At 38.7% G+C, this 22,455-nt stretch overlaps 1 protein-coding gene across 1 annotated transcript in view; it reads right to left on the minus strand.

The window, feature by feature from the left end:
* Positions 1 to 18,920, minus strand: part of SPAG17 (sperm associated antigen 17) — an 89,918-nt gene extending 70,998 nt beyond the window's left edge. Inside the window, exons 1-3 of the mRNA XM_062513144.1 lie at positions 18,828 to 18,920; positions 10,267 to 10,407; positions 9,498 to 9,557 (exon numbers count right to left, since the gene is read on the minus strand). Of these exons, the coding sequence (XP_062369128.1) occupies positions 9,498 to 9,557; positions 10,267 to 10,407; positions 18,828 to 18,920 (294 nt within the window). The remainder of the gene's footprint in view (positions 1 to 9,497; positions 9,558 to 10,266; positions 10,408 to 18,827) is intronic.
* Positions 18,921 to 22,455: the final 3,535 nt, after the last annotated feature.

A 22,455-nucleotide genomic window follows, 5' to 3' on the forward strand; every position in this document is an offset into this window, starting at 1 on the left:
TAAGGAGAGCTTTAACAGAGAGCTCATACAGAAGCTCTCACCATCTGGGATGTGCATCTCCTATGGCTCCTTGATCATTAGCTGCTGTGCAAACCAAACTGCTTTAAGGGATACAAACATCCAGTGTTTGGAAAGATCAGGCACTAGTACTGCTATCTCAGGAAGGAGTTCAGTGCACAAGGAAGGTTTTCTCACATGACCTTTCATATATCTGTTTAACATTGATTGGGGGGCAATAGTTTAAACAGCATTTAAGTGATTTCAGAAGAATCTCTACATAACCCAGACCCTTTTAGAAAAAGAGGACAGGCCAGTTTGTTGTGATTTGTGCTCAGATGAAGGGATATATTGCTATGATCAAATACTGAAATGTTTACATTTCAGTGGGATGAATCTGCCCAGCAAATCTTTCCATTATGGCACAGAATATTTTAAGCTGCTGAGAACTAAATTGACTCCAGCACTTTCAGCCAACTGAATCCACACAATGAACACCACACAGCTAAAAGATTTAGTCACGCTTCTCTAACATGGCATCTGGCTAGGAAGAGAACCCAATCAAAGGTAGAACAAAAAGAAAGAAACAAAATTGCCTCATCAAACCTTATGCTGGCAGAACCCATCCAGCTACATCTTGACAGAGTAGACTTGGCACCACAAAACACTGGGCAGGATCTTTCCATCTTGGCTGGTCCAGCTTTGCAATGGAACTTAGAAATATATATTTTTTTTTTAATTTGGTGACAAAGATTCTGGGATTAGTTGCTGTACTTGAGAAAAATGTCATAGACTTTATTGTCCTTAATGAACCTATAACAGTCTCCCAAAAACTCTGAAGACAAAAAACCAGAAGATAGAATTGCCTTTGGCTGTTTCAGTCCTTCTAACAAGTCCCTCTAACACTTCAAGGATGACATTATCACAGACATAATTGCTGTTTCCTCTAGTTACACAGACATCTCAACAAAACCTGCACAGAAAAAGCAGAAATTTGATACCAATTTGCATGTATGCAGGAACTCCTGTAATCTCTGAAGCAAACACAAAGTCGCAGCCAGTGCTCAAAAGCAGATTTTAAATAGGCAGAAGAATTTCAAAATGTTATCAATTATCTTTCCTAGAAACTAAATTGACAAAAATTTGAGTATTATGAATGGCCTCAGCTCAAATAATTACAACTGACAGCAATAAAATAATAATGCATGTTTTCAAAATCCTAGCTTTAGGACTATGAAGAGTCACTATTCTGAAATTAAACTAGCAGATGTGCATGTCAATTGCTTCATGTGAAAAATAGAACCTGACCTTTCGGATTTTAGGAAATGAAATTAGAAAACACAGATTATTTTCCTGCTCAAGTTCAAGACTTTTCCCCTAAGTTTTAACATTTAGAAATGCTGGTACTTCTTAACATGACACATTGTTCCTGGAAGGGATGCTGAACTGGAGACACTTCAACTGACTGCGAACAGCTACAACTTATAGCACAGCCTGGTTCATAGCAAAAATGGTTTCCTCTCACGGAATAATTAAATCCAAATGGAAGGCATACAGTTTGATAACTTAAAGGACTACACAAGCCACTTGATCATTCAGTGGCATCAGATACTCTGACAATGGCAAAGAATGATGCAAGATATGCAAAACCTAAATTAACAAATTCTTTCCCTAACACTCTTCTAAGTAGATTGACCTAAATACTGAGAACCAGCAGGCAGAGTAGTTAAACCCTCCTAAGAAGACAAGACACTAAATAACTCAGGTAAATACACCACCTCATTTAGTAGACCATTTATAAAGCATCCTTATATTCTGTACTATAAACCGGTAGGAACTTGGTAACAGATAGAAAAGAGCTGAAAACAGATGAGTAGATAATGCCCATAGGATTTAAAGCAGGATTTAAAGTCCCTTAACCTTTCCTGAAGCCAGTACCTCCCTAAAAGGCATATTCATTTAGCAACAATTCCCAAGTGCACACATTAAACTTCAGTGTATCCACACAGTGTAAGGGCCAAATCCTTCTGCAATAAAATTCTTTTCACTTACATCCACACAATACCACTTGACAAAGGCTGACTGGAGAACTGCTTCATTTTATTATGACATTTAAGAATGCAGTATAAAATTTATTTTGTACTGGAATGAAAAATAAAATTCAGTCTTTCTATCCTAAATGTTCAGTATGGCTGCCAAAGCTGTTTCTAGTGCCAAATCATCTTATAAATACAATGACACTAGATAAATTTTGGCTCCTGAGTGGTTACATTTTACACCAACTTCTAAAATTAATTTTGTTCCATTGGAATGAAAACAAAATCTTTCTAACTTGTATTAAGAATAAAATTCTATTTACATGCGTATATAGAGTGAGATGGTTTGGTTTTGATAGGGCTATCTTTACTTTGGAGAAAGCCTAATCTTGACCATAACTTTGCTATTGGTGTTGTGTCAAAATCTATATACTTACAGAAAAATAGGAAAGCTTTGATTACATGTTTCCACAAGAAATAGATAGGCTTTCTTAAAACCACTCCTGACTAACATTATGTTTGAAACCATTTCCTTGAGTGCCCATATCCTGGCTACTACCGAGTTTGCTCTTCTCCCAGTGCCAGACAACTCTTCTGAGCTTCTGCTTGGGTGAAAATATTCCTTCCCACAAGTGTTACATCTCTGACATTAAAAGTCCCCTTTCACATCCAGCTAAACCAATTTTTTTTTGCTTTTCAACCCAAGGACTTTACTATAATGAACACAAAAAAATGCATACTCCATGTCCCTAGTGCTACGCTCCTTTTTAATATATATTTTTTTAAAATATTGTTAGACACAATGATGAGAGTCTAAAAAAGGGACATAGACAATAGAATGATATACGGTAATAGAAAGGTATAAGGTATTTAAGAGAGGATATGAAAGATATCTGGAAAGAGAACATTTATTCTTAACTTTTTTAAAAATTAAATTTATGCCATTGGGGGTAGGAGGTAGTTTTGAATAATTATACACATGCATACACATTTAAACCCACATATTTAAACCATATTTAACCACATATCTATTACTTAACTATAATTACATGTAATAAAATAATATACATTATGCAATCTGCAAATACATACAACATATATAACATTTAGTAGTATAGTAGGAGTACCTATCCCAGGAAACACACACTCAGATCCGATCTAAAGTGGATCTTCTCTCTACATCATAATGTGATCAGTGCTTCAAATAGTCTTACCAGCAGCAACCCTTACTTCATAAGTCTACACTCTATAAATATTTCTAGCAAAGCATAATTTCACAGGAATGCTTGAAAACTGCTTTACATCCTCTGCTTCCTGGCTAAATTTATTTCATTTTTTTTTGCCCTGGACTTGTTAATTGTTATGTTTTACTATCCTACAGAAGCTCTTAATATTTTGGTTATATATTTTGTGTTTCAAGTGACAGAAGAGGAATCTGTTTCATGTACACCCAGAAAACTTCTGTATCTGCTACAGTTGATTGCCTATTCAGACAACAAATACTGTGAACATTATGCAATTTCTCAAGGATAATGGCATCACAATCTTAGGGGGAAAAAACAACAACTATAACAGCAAACCCAAAGAAAAAACCCAGAACATGTATGAATGATAATTTTTAAAAAATAAGATTCTTTTTCTAACCAATTATCTTTAAGTCCTTTAAATGAGCTTTACAAAACATGAGCTAATTAAGGTTTAAATGCAAGCACTCAACTGAACTGGATTTTAATGGCAAAACTATGCATATTATGCTTGGCAATAGAAGGCTCAAGTTTGGGGATCTATTTGGTTTACTGAAACTGTACAACTAGTTGATGTCTCAGTATGCCTGGTGATAAGGGGTTGGCTGTTATGTATCTTGGCAGTAAGCCTGGAGCTTCTCTTGCTTTTATCCATCTGGAGGTTTGAGGTTCCTGAGCTGACACTGCTTCCCTGTTAGCAAGGAGGTAAAATAAAGTGAGGTTTTGTATGAAAACAATCTGAGATGCAGATCTGAAACAGGAGAATCAAACAGGGCCTGTGTTCACTGGGATGACAAACAGTGGAATGATTTGTAATTAAAATTTTGTATTACCTGCTGTTCACATATTTACAGTTCCAGCATGTGATTTGAAATCTAATGTTTGCTTGTTCATCACATGTGAGCATCAGAGATAATTTGCATAAACCAGGTGGGTTTACAAGATCCTGGATAGTGTAATTTAGAAGTCCTCACTATTTCAGGTTTAATGAAGAAAGGAAAAAAAATAAGAGACAACAGATGTGAGCAGAGATAAGAATGAGTTTATTTTTAAATGTATCAGAAAAAAATCATTAGCATGGCATTGGTCTGGTATTAAATTGAAACAATAGAAGAGTGAATATAGATGCAGGAAATGTAGGGCTAATCAGTGATTATTCTGCTTTATATTAAAAAAAAACCCCATAGATAATATGGTTGTCTCATTTCATTAAAAGCAATTATTTACAACTGCATCAATGGAAAGTTGCAAAAAGGCAGCTTTTAAAGGCAGGAATACCAAAAATCAGTAGACCTGGGCAATATAATCAAAGTATTAAAAGCCGGTAGATGAGGAACTCTTTGGACTCCAAGTATTGTCTTTAACCAACTCTTGGAGAACAATGGCAGTTTTACAGCAAATAAAATAAAATATCATACCAACACTTAAAAAATGGAAATTAGAATAATGTATATAATGGTAATGTAATGCTAATCACTGCAGAACAACAAATAAGATATTTCCTTAATGTCCTAAAAGAGGATTCAAAAGGCAATAAATAAAAGGAAGGTAAAATAATTACCAATTCTATTTTGTGCTCTTAAAGGAAAAAAGAAATAAGGAGGCCTTTTCACAAACAGAATAGCTTTCTATCTCAAGGCTGCAATTCTATTTGAAACAGAAAATACGATACTGTGAAAATCAGAATTCCCTAAGCTCTGTGGTCTTGGATAGGAAGGAAAGAAAAAGGGGAGAAAAAATCATTGTGTTGGCATCATTTAAACCTACACAGGGTGTAGGTTTAAAAAAAAATAAAAGAAAAAAAATATTTGCTGGAAACTTTCAACTGCACCAAACACTTCCAGTACATCTGAGGTCCAAAGCCTAGGTAATCCATCTACCTTCTATTTACCTTTTCCTTTCTAATATGAATGCCTTCTCCAATCACCTCCTCCTCCTACCTCCTGCAAGTAATAGGATATATATATACATACAAAAATGTACATATACATATATAAATAATAATTATACACATTCTGCTATGCTCAGGATCTTTTCTAAGTTGTATTGACCCATAATTGTCTTCATGGAATCAGAAATCTAGGGAGGAATACCGGAATGCACTGCACACTGCTCATGCTGCCTCCCATCCTGAAAATGCAGGAGATGCCAGTAGAGTTAGGTGTCAACCTGGTGATCAACAGCTGAGAAAAACTTACTAATAACTGATTTATGCTGCTCCAGTCTCATGGAATTCCAGGATGAGAATGGGACACAATTTGGATTTGGCATCTGATCTGATAATATTTTTGAGTTTGGCAACTATAGCAGGAACTTTGCTAGGAGAAACAATAATTATTGTCCGGTAGTGGAATAAAGATTAATATTTTTAATTACACCTTTTTGGCTACACAGGATGACTTGTCCCATAGATGAGTCAGAGCAGCATGGAAAGATGCTTCTGTTACAAGATTTTAGTTCTGCTGTCTTCTCAAGCACAAGGACACGAAAGCAACATTCTGGAATCCACAACCAAACAAAACTGCTCTTATCTCTGCCAGTTGTGCTTTTTCATCTTTCCATGAACTTTTTTCCCAAGTATCACAGCTTATCTGACAGAACAACAAAACTCTTTCACATCTCTCTCGCTCCAATCACTCTCTCATGGCCATGACCCTTATTCAAGGGCTCATTTCCAGCAACACTAACCATCTTCTTCCAGTCATTTCATGTGAAGGGGCCACATGAGGCTCAATCTGCTTTAATCACCATGGTGCTACCTCACAGCTTCAGTTTGTTTCCTTATTAGTGTAGGACATGATTCCTTCTCAGGATTTCCCAGGTAACATAAAGTCAACTACCCCAGTAAGTCCAACAAAACTGTAAAAAAACCCTTACAAGGAAAAAAAAAAATCCTTTAATCCACACAACCCCTGAACTCAACCTTACCAGAAAGGGGAAGTAGGGGAAATTAAAAAAAAAAAAAAACCAAAACAAAAACCAAACAAACACCCCCCCAAACCAAAAACAAAACAAAACAAAACAAAACAATAAAAAATCCAGAAACCCAAACAAACAAAAAACAAAAAAAAAAACCCAAAACAAACAAAAAACAAAAAACAAACCAAAGAAAAAACCCCCCAAAAAACAAAACAAAACAAAAAAAAACAAACCAAAAAACCCAAACCAAAACAAAACAAAACCAGACTCATGAACAATTCTAGTGTGGAAAATTTAGGCTTGAATAGATTTTCAAAATTCAAAATTTGGAAACTAGAACACTTGCAAGTACTTGAAGTTGTCTGTCTCAAACGCTGTTAAGGCCACAAAAGGATTTTGCCATGAGATTAGCACAGAAGGGAACGACAGGATGGTGCTAAATCCAGGCTTGGTGGAGGCGACGTCTGGCTTGCACATCCTGGGTAACATATCTGGACAAAAATTCCCACTGTGGCAAACTGTAAAGAAGCAACTGCTCATAGGCATATCACCAGTCAAACAAAGATCACCCCAATGTTTGGGAGAGATGGCATCTGTGGCCACCAATGACCACCAAAGCTCCACTTAAATATTCCTATGGATACCTGAAACGTGAACCGTAGACAACATAAGATAAAGGTGGTGCTATTGTCCAAGTGTTATCTCATACCTAGGGGGAGGTTAACAAAGCCTAGGGAAAAGAATGTATCACTGATAATGGACACAAACAGAGAATCTATGAGCCACAAGGAAAGCCAACTCAGCAACTGTGCTGAAATCAGCTCCAACTGGATAAAAGGTAATTCTGGCATGGGAAGGTTGTGAACACTGATCCCAGAAACCCACTGACTCAAAAGAAGAGAAAGGCCGAGCATGCAGACTAACCAGCATTAGAGGTGAGGTAATAATTTAAGCAATAGCATAAGAGAACTGTGTAGCCAACAAGCATTAATTTTTGTTTGCTAAAGTGTAGAGGTAATGAAAAGTACCCCACCACCAAAATGCCCAGAGTGCAGGACAAGCAGGATGTTGCTGGATCCATGGCTGGTGTTATTTTCTACTTGAACTTTCTCCCCCCTCTCTCTTCTATTTCTAATTCATTGTTAAATAAGATCTGTACCATTAACTTCAGCATATGGTCCTGTTTTCACCTTAATTTGGGCAGAGGCATTTCTCAATAATCAGATCTTAACAACACCATCATACATAGTAGTAGCAAAATATCTTAATTACACACAATGTTATTAACCTTAACAGGAGACCCAAAAAACAGGTGTGTAAACAATAAAATATACACACCTTGCTGATAAAATACACATATTATTAGTTGTAGGTCTTGTTAGAAAAATTGTACATGATAAATTACGAAATCTGTTGACATATTACAGGAAGCATAACATTTTCCCTTTTTTAATTAAAAAATTAACTCCTCACCATCTTTATGAGAGAATCAGCCTATCATCATCCAATTAAGGGCTGGAATTAGAACTAAATTACCAAGCAAGACTCCTACCCCCATCAAGTCATGTAAGAGTCAGAAAATTCTCCTGGATCTGGAAATCTTTTAGCTACATATTTATAAACCCTGCCCTGAGCCTCTTCACTTTATACAATAAGAGTGATACGAGATACAAAACAATAAAATGATAGGAACCCTGAAGGAGAATAATTTAGAGCAGAGAGCAGGAATTATTTTAATGTGATATATAATTAGCTTGCAATGTATCATGAGCCATTTGTTAAAGGCCCTTGACTTCTAGGCACTGCTGACTGCTGCATTGAAATTTATTAAAACCCCTGCATTTCAGTGGATGCAAAGTGTAAGACCAATGGCATGGGTAAGAATATTACTACTAATACCAATAATAACCACATTACTAGGCATGTCATTATCTCCAAATTCACACACGTCTATATGTCATATGTTCAAAGACCCTTAAATGTCAGGAATCTCACAGTACCTCTAAAAATGAGTATGGAAAACTTGTGGAAATGGCAACGTGTTGAATCCTGCCACAGAGGACTGTACGTGGCAATGATAGAAATGCTCCTCTCAGAAGAACTTTTCACAACCCTGTGTTCTGTGCCAACTTTGTGTTTGTTTATCTTTACTAGTGGAAGCAGTGGAAGCTGTGACTGCTCAGACTGCACATGGAATGTATGTGCATGTTCAGGAACAAACTCTGCCCAGAGAGGTGGAATCTTAATGCTGTGGCAACATGATCAATCTTTTAATTTGCTACAGCCTGAACGGAAACTGAGTCCAAGCAAAAGGTCAGAACAGGCATTTTATATTCTGTGTTAAAGGAGAGGAGGAAAAAAATGTCTTTGAGGAGTAAAGTAAGTAGCTAATGAGACACAGCACTGACAGCTGGAATTTAATAAGTGTCCACTTCACAAGGTAAATTGCTCTTAGTAATTAAATACAGGTATCATACAAAGCTTCTGCTTAGAGCTAGACTTAAATACCCTTCTGTCAAGTAGGTCTGAAGAAGTTTTACATACCAGGTAATATAACGGTGAGTTTGCCTGGGAGGCTAGTCCTAAATGAAGAGGGTTAATTGCATAAAATTCACAATCCTTTCAGTGGTAATTCCAAAGGGACTTGTTCAGATAGTAGCCTGGCATTACAGAAAAACAGACCTCAGCTAAAAAGTACTGTTATAAAGTCCAACAAAACCTGAGACACATAAAAAGTTTATTAGTCATTCCAGAAATAAAATGAAAACACAGTCTTCTTAGAGGGATCCAAAATTCTTTATGCTCCAGGTTTGTAAGGACGGTAAAACTCTACCTGAGAAAATTTTACACAATCTTCTAATTAATCACAGGATATTAACGCCTCTCACAAGCTGTAAGTAAAACATTAACAGGGTAGGAGGAAGTACTCTTTGTACTAAGCGTGACTGCAAACCCTGCTGACATAGCCCACTAGATGAATCAATTTACATCAAACTGAGATTATAATGGTACTAGCACACAGAATAGTGTTTTGTATAGGGGACTGCATACCCATAAATGAAGGTTTAAGTTTTTAAATTATTGGGAGCATCTGAGACAGAACAATCTGACAGGTTTTCTGTTATTTGAGACATCACCATCAAAATATGACTGTGTAACATATCCATCAATAATGAAACTCACATCTCTGAACACATGTTTTGATCATTACTTAATCAGCAAGAATATATAACAAAACCACATGGCTCTACACACTTCGGTGTAAAAGAGCACTGACACTGCAATACATGTTTTAACCTACCTCATAATACATAGGTGCATCCTTAGCCTTTTTTCCCTTCTGACCCCCAGATTCTGCGATCTGCAAGTAAATAAAGCATTCTACTATGAGAAGATTTTATGTTTACTCGAAGTACTTTACTCATTATTCCCTTTTGCAAACACTACAATTGCACTCCAAAACTGTGAGGAATCATCTTATGGCAACCCTGTACCTTAGGAAGGGAGGTTTTTTGATCAGCACCTTGAAGAAAAGTCTGTAACAAAACTTCTTTTACAGCAAGCAGAGCAACTTATACCATACTAAGTCCTATGAAGAAGACTGGATGATAAGGGAGCTGGGGCTGTTTAGTCTGGAGAAATCCATTTCTTAGGGGAGATCTTATCCCTCTCTACAACACCCTGAAAGGAGGTTATAGAAAGGTGGCGATCAACCTCATCTCCCAGGCCACAGGTGACAGGACAGGAGGGAATGGCCCCAGGCTGTGCAAGGACAGGTTGATGCTGGGCATCAGGAAGAATTTTTTCACGGAAAGGGTTGTCAATCCCTGGAAGTGTTCAAGAAATGACTGGATGTGGCACTTAGAGCTGTGGTTTAGTTGATAAGGTGGTGTTCAAAGGTTCGACTCAATGATCTTAAAGGTCTTTCCCAACCTTAATGATTCTATGAATTAGTGTAATTTTTGAAACTTCCACAGAGTAGTTTATCATTACTAGAGACCAAAGAAGGCAGAATCTAAAAGTGACATCTACCGTTTAGTTCATTACTAAAAGTTACTTTCTTGGAATACCTGTCTGTAAATGTCTTCACGCGTTACCACACTGAAGAGCTTTCGCAGTGGCACCTGCACAGCAAGAGCCAAGGCCTGGGTGTGGATTTCATCCTCAATCTTGGTCCCAATAATGAAAGTGATGAAAGGCTTCCAGGCATCCTACATTCCAAAATAAAATATTTAAGGTATTGAAACTCATGCCAACAAAAGTTCTTCTCTGAAGTTTCGAAGAGTAATCTTGTAGAAATGGCTTTATATCACATTAAGACATATTAAACATCACTATATTAATCACACGGAAATTGCAGGCAACCCGAAAAAGCCGCTACTGCTTTCTTCCAATTCTTTCCACCATCAGGTGGCAGCATTATGCCATGGAAAACATAAAAGCCTACAAACAGCCTTACTTTTTCACAGGCAAATGATACATTTGCATCTCACAAAGATGTACTAACTTTTAAATGGCATTTGCAGATTTGACAGTTCAGGCAGCAAATAAGAAGTGAATTTTGAGTATATATATTATTTGGCTTATTCAATGTAGAAAAAGATCAACAATTTTTTGTTAATTTTCAGCTCCCTCATTCTGTGAATTAGACAATTCCAAGACACTATTTTCTGTACATCATAGCATTATTTTCATGATGTTTTATGAAGGTATATTTATGCATAGCATGGCTCTTGCATGGTTTCACTAAATAGTCCGAATCAAGTAAAATTACTTACCAATGGCAAGTTGTACACTACAATATTGCTAAATTAAGAACACTATCAGTTTTCAAGTATTTGCAGTAGCATACACATTATTGTAATGTAAAAAATTGTTTTCAGCACTAAAAAAATGCAGAACAAGAGAAGACTGGAACACTTTATTTAGTGATGTTCATCCACAAAAGCTTAAAATTTATGCAGTTTAAACAACTTTTACCGGTTACTCTCTTTCACATTCCTACTGGAATCCCTTCCACAGAGTGAGTCACTATCTCCAGCACATCTACATCTCACTCTAGAGTATTCCTTATCAGCACTATTGGTGTCTGATCTAGGAGCATTTGTAATGGCTGTGATGTACAGGAATCACCAAAAATAGATTTTTTCAATGCATATCTGCATGTGTATACTGCAAGGTTACCAGTGCAGCTGCATAAAGGTAAACATGGTAAGGGATTTAGTCAGAACAAGGCAGTCCCAAGATAGTCACATTAATCAGGACTAGGCTAAGCAGAGTCACAGTCCAGTGTGCATCATTTTAAGAGATTTAAGACAGGGTGGTGACTTTAGGATATTGAATATTTTCATATATTTTTATTATGTATAAATCCTTGTGGAATAGGAACAAAACCTGGGCTGAGTTATGGTAAAGTGAGTAGAAGCACCATTCTAAGATAAAGACTCAGATGGTAAGAGAAGCATCTTCTTCCAGTTTTACAGTACCCTTCTTCATTTGTTCCTTTTCTTAGCTGGTAAAAAGCCTACCTAAATGTCTGTAATTTGAGAAACTGATGGCTTGGGATAGGAGAAAGCCACAGCTGACTTAAGTTTCAAAACAGTGCATGCTTGCATGGTGGGAAACAGTTTGTAAAACACTTAAGATAACAAAGGATAACGTCACATGAGTATGCCCCATTTTTCTAACCACAGAATATTCAGAAAAACAAAAAGATGCAAAGATCACCTGGGTCATTAAGTGAAACTGCAACTAGCTACAGATCAGACAACTAATCCAAAAGGGTGCCTACAGCTCCCCACATCATGAACTTTCTTGATGGCTTATTGCAGCACAAAATAAACCTCAAATTTTTAAAATTATGAAGTGCTAGAGAGATCAAGCATATCACGGATGCTCTAGGAGTGTGCAAACATGGTGGAATTTATGAGTGTCCAGCTGCACTGGGGCAGCAGCCACTGATCATTGTGGAAGTGGCAGCAGTAGTGGGGACTGCACCAAGTACACTGAATTTAATTTTGCTCTTTTAAGTCCTGCCTACAGCTGCAAGATAGCTACTGGTGCACAGCACTGTGAAAGAGATCTAGGTATTCCAATATTGTCAACATGTACAGGAGTTTCAGCTAATCTGGATTAAAGCTATCACTGTATACCTGCCAAGAGTTGGATAGTGAAACTTCAGCAGTCTTTGAACAGGAAGTATTTAGATGCCCATGCTCAAGTGGAAGCGCATAATTTTCTAGGCTCTCAGAACTGAGATTTAAATGCTCTCATGTGGCAGTATCCTGGTGTTCCCAGTGCTGACCAGCAGACACAGAATCTTTAGAATAACTGTCTACCTGTGGCATGAACTAATAGAGCAACTGTTATCACTACACTGCCCTCTTCAGTGAGGACCACCAAGAGAGGGAAACAAAGTCCAGTAAGTCCTAGAGAGATGCTGACAGCTCAAGAGCAGCAAGAATCAGGAATGTCAGGTTCTACTCAGGATTCTACAGTAAGCATGGTCCAGCAGCAATACACAGCTTACTCCCACAACTTCCTGCAGTTCTTCAGATACATTAAAAAATATCTATCAGAGTGTTCTAAAACCCTGCCTTATGCCTTCTTTAACTCCTCCTTAAAACATGCTGATAGCTTACTGCCCACAAATTAAACCTGCTTATCACTGATTAATATCACAGTAACGATGTCTGTGGAACCTGTCTTCCTTACCATTCTCTCTCTTGAATTTTCCACCCCTTGGTCACAACGGTTCCTAGTTAATGTCTCTTTCCATTTCCACTCTTTGTTCCTCATCTGAGTTACACCACTTGTCTTAATGTTTCCCCCACCTGTGACTTGCTCCCCAGCTCTTGTCCTCTGTCTCCTTGTTCATCTAGCCTCCAGTTTCATTATCTGATCCCAATTCAGCCCTTCTCCATCCTCAGATTCCTTCTCCAAATTCTTATCCTCTAGCCCATATAATAATTCCCAGGCATTTCAGAGTTATGGTTTAGCAATGAGACCCTCCTTCACAAAAGTACTATAAGCATTTCTAAAAGAGAATTTTCCACTGTGGTGCCCACCTTCTCAGCAGACTGTGACAAAGCAGTGAAGCAAAGCATCAGGGTAGGTCCTGCTTGTGCAAAATGAGTACTTTAAAAAAAAAAAAAGGCCTTACACAAACAAAATTATCCAACTCCAGATTTGTGTTATCCAAAAAGAAATTAAAATTATAATCAGGGGGCCACATCTTCTCCCCACTGAAAATGCTCTGCTTCAAAGAAACAAGGTGATAAAGCTGCAACAGCTATGAGAATATTTATACTACAGGCAAACTATTGGCTAATACATTAAAATAAAATACATGGGGTGAGCCTCTACAATATAACTGAACTAGTATTGAAAATTATAACCTTACTTAATTTTACAGAAGTATATGCAGCTTGATACAAGGTCTTCTGCACAAAAGTTTAATTATTTTTATAGAGGGCTTATACCTCCCTAGTACTAAATGAAGAAGTGGAACTGCTTTTCTAAAAAAAAGTGCAATGCCTGGGAATAGGAGCTGGAAGTAACTAGCAAATATCTGAAGTCACTACACACATCTTCACAGCAAATAACGATCTAGACTTCCCAGAGTCATTAACAGCATGTCATCTACTTCTAGAGTAACTGGTTTTGAAGCCCTTAAAGATCACTTTTCAGAAAAGCTGCACACTGAGAACATGAATTGAAGTCAATAGTCAATATGCAGCATAAATACACAGTTTTAGGTGTTTAATTGATTAGACTATTTTCTGAGTTTAAGATTCTATTTTTTTTTAAATACTGTCTTTATATTATCGATCCTGTAAGAGTATCCTTAATGTTCAAGGCACTGAAAGGACAGAGAAGAAACAGATTCTGCTTCTACAGCTCATCACCTAAAATCACAACATAAAAATGTGAAGGAAAAATACTAAAATGTATACTAAAATGTATATATATAAAATGCATAAAATTATTTTCTCCTTCAATATACAACTGCTTCTCTACTTAGTTTTATTCTTTCAAATGTTACTGTAGAATCAAGGCTTGAGAAAGGATCTGAAAGAGGATAGATTAGTGACCCTAACGCTACCTCAAATGACATTCCCAGCTTAATGAACAGGATAGAAAAAGCCATAAAAGTAACTACAGGAAAATCATGGAAACAATCTAGGGAGGTTGCAATTGAGAATCTAACATGTGCACTACAAACTGCACAAAGAAGACCAAAATGCAGGGAGTAGATATCCCACAGAATCAACAACCCTGCTTCAAATGTGAATTAAAAAAAAAAAAAGAAAGAAACTGGAAATGTGGCATTGGCAACTGATACTGTTTAAACAATCTGAAACAAACTCCAACTAAGGGCAGGCCAGATTGCTTTCACTGGAAAACATCCAATGACTACCATTGATACAAATGACACTGTCCTGGTTTTAAAACTTCTGGCCATGTCAAGAACTGAAATGCACCGAAGCCTCTCGGTGATATAAATAACCATCTGTGCGGGAAACTTCTATGTCCCTTGTGTCCCTCAGCTGGAGAGGCTCCAATTCTGCAAGATCAACCTAATTCTGGAAGCTCCATGCAAGTAGCAAATGGTTGTCCAAACACATCTTCTCATGATTTTGCTCTCAAGGTTCATTGTGTTCCTCTGTAATGTGATTTTTTCCAACTGTTAAAAACCAGTACACATAGCCTGTATATCTTCATCATATATGTATATCTTCATCACAGCAGTACTGGAATAGCATTAGGTATGTTAAGAAAATACCTAACTTTAATTCACACTGAAGAAAATAGCAGATATAGCACACATTTCTTTTCTTCCTTTTTATACCTATCTTGTTTTCTCTGCTTCATTTCCTAGACACAAAAGGGCAGCTATTCTAGGGAAGACAGTTGAACAAGTAAGGTATATTTATTATTTTTTCAGTACCAGTTTCTAGATCTCTTTGGCCAAGAAAAGCATCAAACAGCCATCTTACCCTCCTCCCATTTCTAGACCATCGGAGTATCAGTCATTTTATTTTTGTGGTACTTAATGCTATGGGGTTTGCTGCTTTTTGTTTTGTTGCTTTTTGGGTTGGTTGTTTGGGTTTTTTTGTGGGCTGTGTGTTTGTTTTGTTAGATTGTTTGTTTTTTTCCCTTAGGACAACAACCAGTACATTCATTTCCTTACAGCAGAATTTCAAATTTACCTATAAGGGCTGAGAAGAAACATTTGAAAACTCAAAACAGCTGAGCATCAAACCTACTAGTAATTTATGAAAAATTAGAGTAGTAACAACTCTAGCAACTTTCAACAATGAGGGAGCTTGTAAACCAGTAAATACAACTGGAATTACTCGGAAAGGATGGTTATCAGGAGTTTTGTAGCCTTAAGGAAGGATGTCACTGCTTGGAAATCTGCAAGCTCACCTTCATTACTGTCTGATTGACACACATTTACTAATGTCTTTTGTTCTTAAGAGCCTGAGCTTTTGCTGTACAACATGGGCAGGTGAGAGAATATAGAAGCTCAACAGAATGTTCATTTTTCTCTGAAGAGGAAGTAGTATGAATAGCAATCAAAAGTGGAGCCACCCTATTCAGAACAGTTTTAGAGGTTTTGCAAGATTTAAGTTCAATTTTAAGGCCCTAAAATGCCAATGAAATGAGAGAAATCATACAGATGGAAAGTCAACACAGAACATGGCTTCCAGCTGCTATGCTAAGTTATACCAGTTAATAAGAACAAATAATAAATGACAGTTATTTCAGTTAAGGGCTGTATTTGCCCAGAATTCACCTTTCACTTAGCAAATATCTCTATTTCACTTAGCCCTTTAGCTACTTAGACATGCAAAGTTTAAAACTACTTAAGAATCTTAATTTATATTTTGCAATTTAATTATGTAGTGAGCCCAATCAAAACAGATTATAAATATCAGAAGGCAAATACAATTTGCAACTCCATGTTCTTCTGCATATCACATTACAAACAAGAAAGATATACATAAACTATAATGTGAGGCTCTGGAAAATCCATATTTCCACTGTATGTATTTTTAAGTTGTGTGCTGCCAGTTTTCACAGTGCATTTAGTAAAATCAATTATTTGGTAAGTAAATACCATTTAAATCACATCTTAGTTAGTATACCCATTCATAAAAATCTTAACAGCACTGGTATAATGCTTTTCATAGATTGAACTAATAAAATAGTGCAAGTCATAAACACATTAAAATGTGAAATTTCACCACTGGGTCTGTCTGGTAGAATTTAAAACTAGTTCTAGTAAATTCCATTTGCCTCCAGTAAAGGGAAGGAATATTTTTCAAATTGATACAAATAAAAGATTTAAGAATTCTTTACATATGAATTATGAGGAGAGACATTTATTTACTTGATAGGAGTTCCTGTTATCTCTCAAGTAGTTTCAGATTTATGTGGTATTTTATACACAATACTGAGGACGAGTAAGAAAGAAATTTTGTGCACAATGTCTGGTGAGATCTAAAATTCAAGCTGTTCAACACTCTCTTTTACAGACTGCTTTCAGTTCCTGAACTTTATATATTCAAGTTTAAACTTTGTATGTTATATGATGACTGGAGTAGGGTGGGTAGGGGGAGAGAAAATGTGGTTAGACTATTTGCAAAATGAGATTTGATTTTTAAAAATCATGTTTATCCCTAATAAAAACCCCAATGTGATTAAGTAGCTAAGATATTCAATGCCCTCTGTGTTCAAGAGGAAGGAATTAAATTTGGCAGCAGAGCTGTACTTGTGTCAAAGATTTGCTTTTACAGAGCATGTTTATTTACATTATGTACACCCACATTTGGCCACACTTGATGAATCTTGATTCACACATGCTCAGAAGAGATTTGCTGGCATTTGACAGTTTTGCACTGAGTGTGCTCTTGCCCATGACTGTATGAGCTGAATAAGAACATTCCTGCAGTAGGAAATTTCAGTGGCTGCCCAGCATCTCAGAAGCCTGAGTTCAAGGGGACAGTTTTTCCCAAGTTCCCAAGGCTCTGTCTGTGAACAGCATGGCAGAGAAAGTGAAATTAGCTTCACTGGAACAGAAAGCAGTTAGATGATACCAGAATTACAGAAACAAGGAACCTCAAGTCAGCCCCCACGGGTATAGGCATTACAATAATCTTTAATTAGGTGATCACATACTTTTTCCCTACAGAATTCTTGCCCCATTCAGTGAACATTCAACATTTTTTCCATCTGCCTCAATGAGTGGTTCAGAATAATACCGACTGCGACATTTCCTAAATTTTGAGCATTTGATTTCCTACCTTTAAAAATATTTCAATATAATGGTTTGTGTTTAAGAAATGTAATAAATTATGTGTAGAGGCAGCAGAGCATACAAAGTACTTTGTTCAGTGAATTCACTGCACAATATCCACAACCACAATAAACACCACCATAAAAAAACCCATAATCACTAATTGGCATCTTGCTAGTAAGCACTGGAGGAAGACCAGGAACAGAGAAGGCGATGGAGATTGAACCTTCACCCCACTCTTATGCTTCAGGGAGGTTTCCCAAGAGTAAGGAGAAGATTCACAAATAAGAAAGGGCTCAAGCACCTTAGAATTCTACTGAAAATCTGTGTTCTAGGGGAAAAAAGGAAACAGCAGTCTAAGCTATTAACAAGTGGTCTTGTTTGGCTGAACTTGTATTATATGGTTACTACCAAATAAAAGTAAATATTTAAGAGACTTTTGGACATCTGTGGCTTTTTGGGAAAAGCAATTAGCCAGTTTAAAAGCCTCCTCCTGAATTAGAAGTTCCTCATATTTAACTAGTGGTGCTGGCATATTAAAAGAAAAAAACACAAACCCACATCAGCGAAAGCAAAAAACTGGTTTTTGGTTTTTTTTTTTTTTGTTTGTTTGTTTTGGTTTTTTTGTGTTTGTTTAATTTTTTGTTTGTTTTTGTTTTGATTTTTTTTTTTTAAATAGGGCTCGTCAGGAATCCAGAAAACAAGGAAGCCACAGGAAGCAATTTGTCTCACTTGCAGAAGCCGTGCTAGATAAATACATATGAGATAAATATTATTGTTTGCTAAACTACCACCCTATTTTGAAACCAAATTCGGTCTTGCAAGTCAAGATATATGAGAATTACATTGCTTACACAAAACCTGGAAACCTAAATATACCTTTAGATCATCAGACTCTGTGAAAGAAAAAAAAAACAATAAAAAGGAAAAAAAGTGCCGTTTAGCTGCACACACTCAGGAAGGAAAATTATAGCCTCACATTTTCAACGCTACAGTTAATGCTGCGTCAGCACCTCCATCAAACCCCGTTGTTCAGCAGTTTATAAAATAAAGTTCACTCCGAGCCGAAACTTGGCACCCAGAGCCCAGAAAGGAAAGCGTCGAGGTGGGGAGGAGCAGAGAAACCCGCAGGGCCACGCTCGGCGGCGGGGGAACAAAGGGGCAGGGGGGGCTCCGCCGCACCTCGGGACCACTCACGGCCCTCCCCGGGCCGCCCCGGAGCCCCCCGGAGCCCCCGGCAGCCGCGACCCCCGGGGCGGGGAGCCGCCCGAGCCGCCTCCAGCCCGTTCCCCCCCGCCCCCGGCTCTGCCCTTCGGCTGCCTTCACCTCCTCGAGGCGGGCGGACACCAGCGCGGGCTCCCAGCTCGGCAGGCCGGGCACCAGCGACTCCCGGTCGGACTTGGACCGCTTGGGGCCCATGGCGGTGCGGCGGCGGCCTCGCCCGCCCCACGCGTCGTCCCGGAGACCGCGCCCGCGGGCGGAGCGTGCCCGCCGGGAGAGCGCTGGGCCCGGCCGGGCCGGCCGTCGGCAGCACCGCTCCTGCGGGGAAAGGCTGGGGCAGCTGGGCCTGCTCAGCCTCGGGAAGGGACATCGTCAGTGTCTATGAATATCTAAAGGGGGAGTCGGAGCACGGAGCCAGGTTCTGCTCGATGATGCCAAGCCACAGGACAAGAGGCAGCGGGCAAAAACTGACGAACGGAAGTTGCACCAGAACGTGAGTGCGAAGTTTGCTGTGCAGGTGACCGCACGCTGAAACAGGTTGCCCGGAGGGATTGTGGAGTTTCACTCACTAGAGATAGGCAAGAACCGATTGGATGCGACTCTGTGCCATGTGGTTCTAGGAACTCTGCTTAAGCAGGGAGGTTGGAGCAGATGATCCACTGTGGTTCCTTCCAACCTGATAGATTCTTGGGGCTTTTGGGGTACTTTCATCATAATTTTTGAGACAGTGAGCCACCCTCATCATGGATGCCCAAAGGAGAAGCCTCACCGAGGCTACATGTGGAGTGTTGGAGTGGCACACGCTCACACGGACGCCAAGTGACACATCTCATCCCCAGGGCACCAAGTGACACATCTCATCCCCAGGGCCACATGACAGGACCTGTGGCAGTTCTCAGCATGCCCTGATGAAGGTGAAGGAGCGAGCTGCGGGCCCGGCGCTGGAGCGTGACCCGAGTGGCAAGGCAGGGGGTGCGCAGGTGTGGGCAGCCAGGCCCGCTCCCAGGCCCAAGTGGCTCTCCAAACACCACCATATGTTACTGGGACCAGAAAGGGAGAGGGAGGCACTGTTGGGAGAAAACAGGAAAGCTGCCAAGATAAAGAATTCATTACAGAGGAGTCAGGTCGTGATTTCACACTGGAGTCGAGTGAAATATTCTGTGTGATTTAACATTTGGTGAAAATACCCCAAACCACATGCTGCCCTTCCCCCATCCCCTTATACAGACCAGGGTTGCTTCGAGTCTCCAGATCTGAATTTTATTTTTGTCAGAGCTTAAAACCCTGCTCTGCAGTGTGCTACTGCCTTAGTCAGGTTTTCTTTCTGGGGTGATGCTCACCTAGTGTGTGTGCTGTATAAAACACCTTTTCTTACATAGCTTTAGTAATGAAGTAGGAATTTAGCTTCATAGGGGATGTCACAGGCAAGTCTCTCATCATTTTAGTTTGCAGAAAGGTATCTTCCCAGCATTTGTAAATAGTTATGTAGTTGGTGACATGGGAAAGCTGCACAATAGATTTGCCCAACATCCATTAACATTTGCCCCCAGCCCATCTCTTGGCTGGTGTCCATTTTTCTCTTTTTTTTTTTTTTTTGTTCATAAAAAAACAAAATCAAGGCTTCACTTGTTCAAAGAAACAGCTGCAAGATGTTCCCACCATATCCTTGTTTTTCACTGAAGTCTTGGATATAGTCTGTGCCTGCTGATGTACACTGACAGTATGGAAAGGAGAAATGGGGCAGGATCACCAGCTGATGCAGGAGAAAAATTGAGAGGTTTGGGGTTGAATACACAGATTGTCACATTGCATATTGCAGCTGGTCTAAAAGCTGCAGCCTGAAACTCAACCAGCCTGTAAGTAGGCAGGTATCTAGGTGAGTGATGATAGGATGGATTTGAACAAATACAGAGAATCCCAGCCAATCTGCTGAACCCTAAGTACATATGTATCATTGGCCAAGGAAATGAGTGACTGGGACCATAACCATTCACATGTGTATGCCCAGGAATTTCAGATCATCTTTTTAAGGTGAATGGAGAACAATAAATAGGCTTTTTATCACATGGATTACAGAGAGTTGTGTCATCTGTCTCTGACTCAGCTCCATTCAACATTATACAAATAATATTGCTAAATATCTTAACTATGAACTACCCTTCAGATTTTTCATAGCTCGGTTTTCAGAAATAAATTTTGGGAGGAGCGAAAGGAGGGGGCTGTGCACCCAGATCTTGATGCTGTGGTTGGAATGTGCATCACCATGACTTTGGTGGGAGATGATAACTGTTTAATTGTGCCCATACCTGGATTTGTATGCTCAGATGTTAGCCAACCAACAGCTCTGAGAACACAAACGGGAGCTGTGAGAACCATGAACTGGCCTGATTGTATCTACTGTGGGTTTGCTTGATGCATAAGTACTATTTGAAGGAAATGGTTTCGTTCTGCTGCTTACCACCTTAGTAAATGCATCTTGATAACTTGTTTATTGTTGGCTGCTGTAGCACATAGCAAGTCCAGCTAAAGTAGGACAGCTGTTCACTAGAAGTTTATATCAGTTCATTTAAAATTGCCTCTACCACTTTCACAAAGGAGAAGAAGAAATTGCATTTATGTTCTATTACAAAGGGTTGTAGTGTATAGTCCTAAAATGGGGTATCCATCAGTGAAGATATCTCCTGTTTGGCTGCTTGTCCCTGTCCATTCTGTTGTGCTGCCAGAGATGCTTTTAGACCAAGCTGTGAAACAGATCACTGAAAATCCCTTGGTTAAATCCTGAAACAGACAGAAAAATCAATTATGCTGGGAAACTACACCCTTTGTTTTCTCCAAATGGTCTGGACTGCACACCACCCAGCTGCATGTTTTGCAGCTGAGCCATCTGAAAAACTTCTGCTTCCTTCTGATAACTAAAATATGAAGCTGCTGCAATCTCAAAACTTGTATTAGGAAACCTGCATGTAGTTCAGCTGTAGTGATAAACCTCTGGTTAGAAGAATAGGCAAATTTCAGATTCAGAGAGACAGTATGCATTTTGGGTACCTTCACAGAAAACAGGAAAGTGCAGGTGTAAGCTTGACATTTCCAAGTAGTGAAATTTGGTCTAGTACAATAGTTAACGGGATAAAGTAATCTGTGATGACTTTGTGTGTGACACGAATATTTCTGGTAAGATTTTCAGGTAGAGTGGTAACCTAAAAATGCCAAGATCAGCCTTTAATTTTTTGGCTTATTAAAAAACACCGCTTGTGAATACATGTGTGGAGTAACCCAAGACATGAATTTACAGTACACTTGCAATTCTGAATAATACTCTGTGTAAATAAAGCATAGCTTAGCTTTCCCTGGGAGACAGGTTAACAAGCCTGTGTTTTATGAGTTTGTACAGCAGGGTAAGAAAGCATGCATGGTTAATACTGGAGTACTAGTACTGTAGTGTACTGTGGAGTAGCTAGGCACAATAACATGTCTGCATGCCCACACTTTTAATAGTAGGATAAAAGAAGTGCTCAAAAATGAGGCATACTCTTTACCTCCTTCATGAAGAGAATTAACATTGGTTGCCTTTTCTTTTAGGGCAACTTAAAGAACATTTGCACTTACTTTTTCTTCAGTAAAGTGTGGGGAGTGGAAAGGCATTACTAGTTGTACATGCCATATTTTCTCTACTTGATATTTTCTGAAAGACAGTGGGTGACTAAAGAACCAGTAAAAGTTTTGATTCTTATTG

This window comes from Cinclus cinclus, chromosome 2 (genome assembly GCF_963662255.1).
Source record: "Cinclus cinclus chromosome 2, bCinCin1.1, whole genome shotgun sequence".
Lineage (NCBI taxonomy): Eukaryota > Metazoa > Chordata > Aves > Passeriformes > Cinclidae > Cinclus > Cinclus cinclus.